The sequence below is a fragment of the Cherax quadricarinatus genome, chromosome 37, assembly GCF_038502225.1.
Source record: "Cherax quadricarinatus isolate ZL_2023a chromosome 37, ASM3850222v1, whole genome shotgun sequence".
Taxonomy (NCBI): domain Eukaryota; kingdom Metazoa; phylum Arthropoda; class Malacostraca; order Decapoda; family Parastacidae; genus Cherax; species Cherax quadricarinatus.
Genome location: NC_091328.1, coordinates 8,841,547 through 8,845,227, shown reverse-complemented (window position 1 = coordinate 8,845,227; position 3,681 = coordinate 8,841,547). Strand labels below are relative to the sequence as shown.

General features: G+C 38.5%; 1 protein-coding gene across 1 annotated transcript; it reads left to right on the top strand.

The window, feature by feature from the left end:
* The first annotated feature begins 364 nt into the window (after window positions 1-364).
* On the top strand, window positions 365-3,106 carry LOC128703467 (uncharacterized). Its single transcript, XM_053798141.2, has 2 exons — window positions 365-484; window positions 2,041-3,106. Exons 1-2 carry the CDS (start codon window positions 473-475, stop codon window positions 2,554-2,556), a joined length of 528 nt encoding a protein of 175 aa, XP_053654116.1. The 5' UTR covers window positions 365-472; the 3' UTR covers window positions 2,557-3,106.
* The last annotated feature ends 575 nt before the right edge of the window (window positions 3,107-3,681 follow it).

Here is a 3,681-nt window from a genome sequence, read left to right as displayed (position 1 = left end):
GTTGTTTCATTAAAAGTTCTTTTTTTTCTGTAGAGTGTATCTTCTCATCAGTCGTGTCGGCAGTACGTCATTTGAATCCACAATGTATAGTCCCACTATTCCCCCTAGTTAAGGATAGCAATGCATCACGACTCAAGTAGAGCTCTAGAATGAAGGCTGCATAAAAACTAGTTTTGGGTAGCGTGGTGGTCAAGCCAGCGGTTGAAAGCATGATTCTGGGTTGGCCAGGAGGATTGAGTCTACTGAATGAGGGGGTGATTGTAGTGGGTGGGGGTGAAGAGGGGATGAAGATGAGGTAGCAGGGATGGGGATGGAGGGGGAGGAAAGAGAGTATCTGCCAAGGGGAGGAAGTAGTCTAGGAAGAGGGGGAGATGGGGGAAGAGGTTTAGCAAAAGGATGGGGGGATGGAAGGCGATATATATAAGGGACGTTGGTCGAATTTTATACTTCGTCTGTCTTTGAAGAGTCCAGGATGAAGGTCGCGGTGAGTGTGTCCATATGTATTAGATAGCCAATTTGATTACATTTTTTTTAACTCTAAGAGCAAGTTGCAGTGTCCCGTCTACAGCATTTAAACTATCATATATAGATTGGATTTTCCTCTAGCAACCAAGTAAATAATATAACTTTGAGGAAAAAAGTTTGAAATTTCTCCCTGAACTGTTTGAATATCATTATATATATATATATATATATATATATATATATATATATATATATATATATATATATATATATATATATATATACAATATATGCAGAACAACCACTCTGAAAGAGTAGAGAAATTCCAAGCTCTTTCGTGACTACTCACATTATCAAGGAGCTATGATAATGTGAGTAGTCACGAAAGCGCTTGGAATTTCTCTACTCTTTCAGAGTGGTTGTTTTGCATATTCTGAAATCACCTGTTTACTGTGATCTTATTGCATATATATATATATATATATATATATATATATATATATATATATATATATATATATATATATATATATATATATATATATATATATATATATATAATTAAGGTGTGTGTTTATGTAATCACTTGTTTATACTTAAATTTGTGTGCTCGTGCTTACCTATTTACACTAATCTAGTTGAGGGGTCGATTCTCAGCTCCTTGAACTACATTGTAACTGGCATTGTGAGCCCTGTCATACCTATTCTTAAAGCTTTGCATAAGGTGATCAGTAATGGCAGATGACTCAGAAGAGTGAAGACCTAGGTGGTGGTCAAGGAAGGTAAACAGTAGATGATAACTGAGGTGGAGAGAAATGAGCGCAGATACAGGTAGAAATAAAGGGAAGAAGGAAATATACATTTATACAATATGTATACGAATTATTTCATTGTGACTGAGGGTCACTGGTGTGCCCGGAGTTAGGAATGAACTTGGCTTGTAACCAGGCTACCTAACGTTGTGAGGCATCTGTAGCTGAGTAGTTTAAGGCATCACCTTGGGATGTATACGAATATCTTTGAAGAAAATGTTGCAGTATGATTTGCATGATAGTCAAGATTGATCATTGACATTGCCTAATGTTGGATATACATTATCTTGCAGTATTGCTACATCTCTGAAATATTTTCAGACTTTGATGTTTTACTCCAGAAATGTTTCTCGATTAAATGTTTTACAAAATATCGTTTTTTTTTTTAGTTTAATTATTTTACAGTATGTTTTATAGTTAGTTTTTTTATAATTAACTTAGAGATTAAAAATGTATCGTCTGCACGAGGGTCATTAAGGCTTAATATTACCTGCGCATTAACAATCAATAGCACTTACTTACTTAAGATAGGGATTAATACAAACTGTCAGTGTATATACACAGAGATATACACAATTCTTGGTGTATATAACCTGTTTCATTGCTATTTTTTCTGATTTACAATTATATAATTTATTTAAGATATTTTATAGAACATATGGTTGCTAGTGTAAATATCTTCGATGGAAAAGCGGTCTTGGTTTTTGTATATAGATGAAATGTGGCGTTACTAAGAAACTAACAGTTTGTTCCGTGTCTTCAGGTTGTACTGCTCGTGGTGGTGGGTGTGGCTGCTGCCGACACCAAGGTCATGTACCCATACCATCTTCCCCTGCTTACCTCTTCTTCCATTGTACAGCCCCTGGCTACTGGTCTCACCTACACGCATCAGTATGCTGCTGTTCCAGTGGTCAGAAGTGTAGCCACTCCCTTGCATTATTCCGTCCCTGCCTCTTCGAACATCATCCCTGCCACCCAGTACGCCGTCCCTGCCACCCAGTATGCTGTTCCTGCCGCCCATTACGCCATACCAGCTGTCAGTAACGTCATTCCTGCCACCCAGTACTCCGCCCCAGTGGCCTCCAGCTCTGTGTACCAGAGAGCTTCCATACTCACACCTACATTCATCAAGACGGACGCCGAAGACGACGACAGCGATGATAGCGACTCACTTGTAGCCACTGCCTATGCAAGACTGAGTGACGAGGACGACGTGGTCGCCTCTCCTTACTTGGCCATTGAGAGCGACCACTTGGACGTTGATGACGACCGAAAATAAACAAGAAAACGATTCTAGTTTGCGAATGGTTCATGTTTGTGGTTGCGTTTCAATCATCTCGATCCAACAGAGGAATTTAGCCTTACATAGTCCATTCATACAGCGAAGGTTTTTTTTTTTTATTTATATGTTTTGATATTGCTGTCTTCATCTGCATGATATAAAAGCAAAAAGACAGGTTGTAAAACAAGGGTTTATCCGAACAACGTTTCACTCTCCGTAGACCTTTATTAAGTCAAAGCTTGATGATGACTCACACAGAGCGAAACGTTGACAGGATGAAAGACCGTGTCATATTTTCATACTTGTTGACAGCGCGACATTTCCTCCACATATAAAGAGTACAGTGCTGAGGATGACATCTGATGTGACAGTTGTAATGAAGTTTGTTCTGCGTCAACTATACATGTGCTGCGCTGTATTGATTATTGAAATGTGTTTATTATCCGCCACTGACGTCACTTATGATTTAGAATCAAAGATCAGGACTAAACCAAGTTTTAAAGTTCAGAATTTGTGACTTGAATAAAGGTTTTCTATTAACAACAAAGGAGGCATTTTCACTGGTTTATCCCAGAATATATTTTTTTTGTTTCAATCTTTTGTAAACCAAACAAACACACTGTTCGTGTACTCACGTAGTTATGGTTGCAGGGGTCGATTCATAGCTCCTGGCCCCGCCTCTTTACTGGTCGCTATTAGGTCACTTTCCCTGCTCCGTGAGCCTTATCATGCCCTCTGTACTCACCTAATTGTGGTTGCTGGGGTCGAGACTCAGCTCCTGGCCCTGTATATATATATATATATATATATATATATATATATATATATATATATATATATATATATATATATATATATATATATATATATATATATATGTGTGTGTGTGTGTGTGTGTGTGTGTGTGTGTGTGTGTGTGTATGTGTGTGTGTGTACTCACCTATTTGTACTCACCTATTTGTTGTTGCAGGGGTCGATTCTTAGCTAGGTGTGTGTGTGTGTGTGTGTGTGTGTGTGTGTGTGTGTGTGTGTGTGTGTGTGTGTGTGTGTGTGTGTGTGTGTGTGTGTGTGTTTGTGTGTGTGTGTATCTGTGTGTGCTCAAGATGTTTCGCCCTCTCGAGC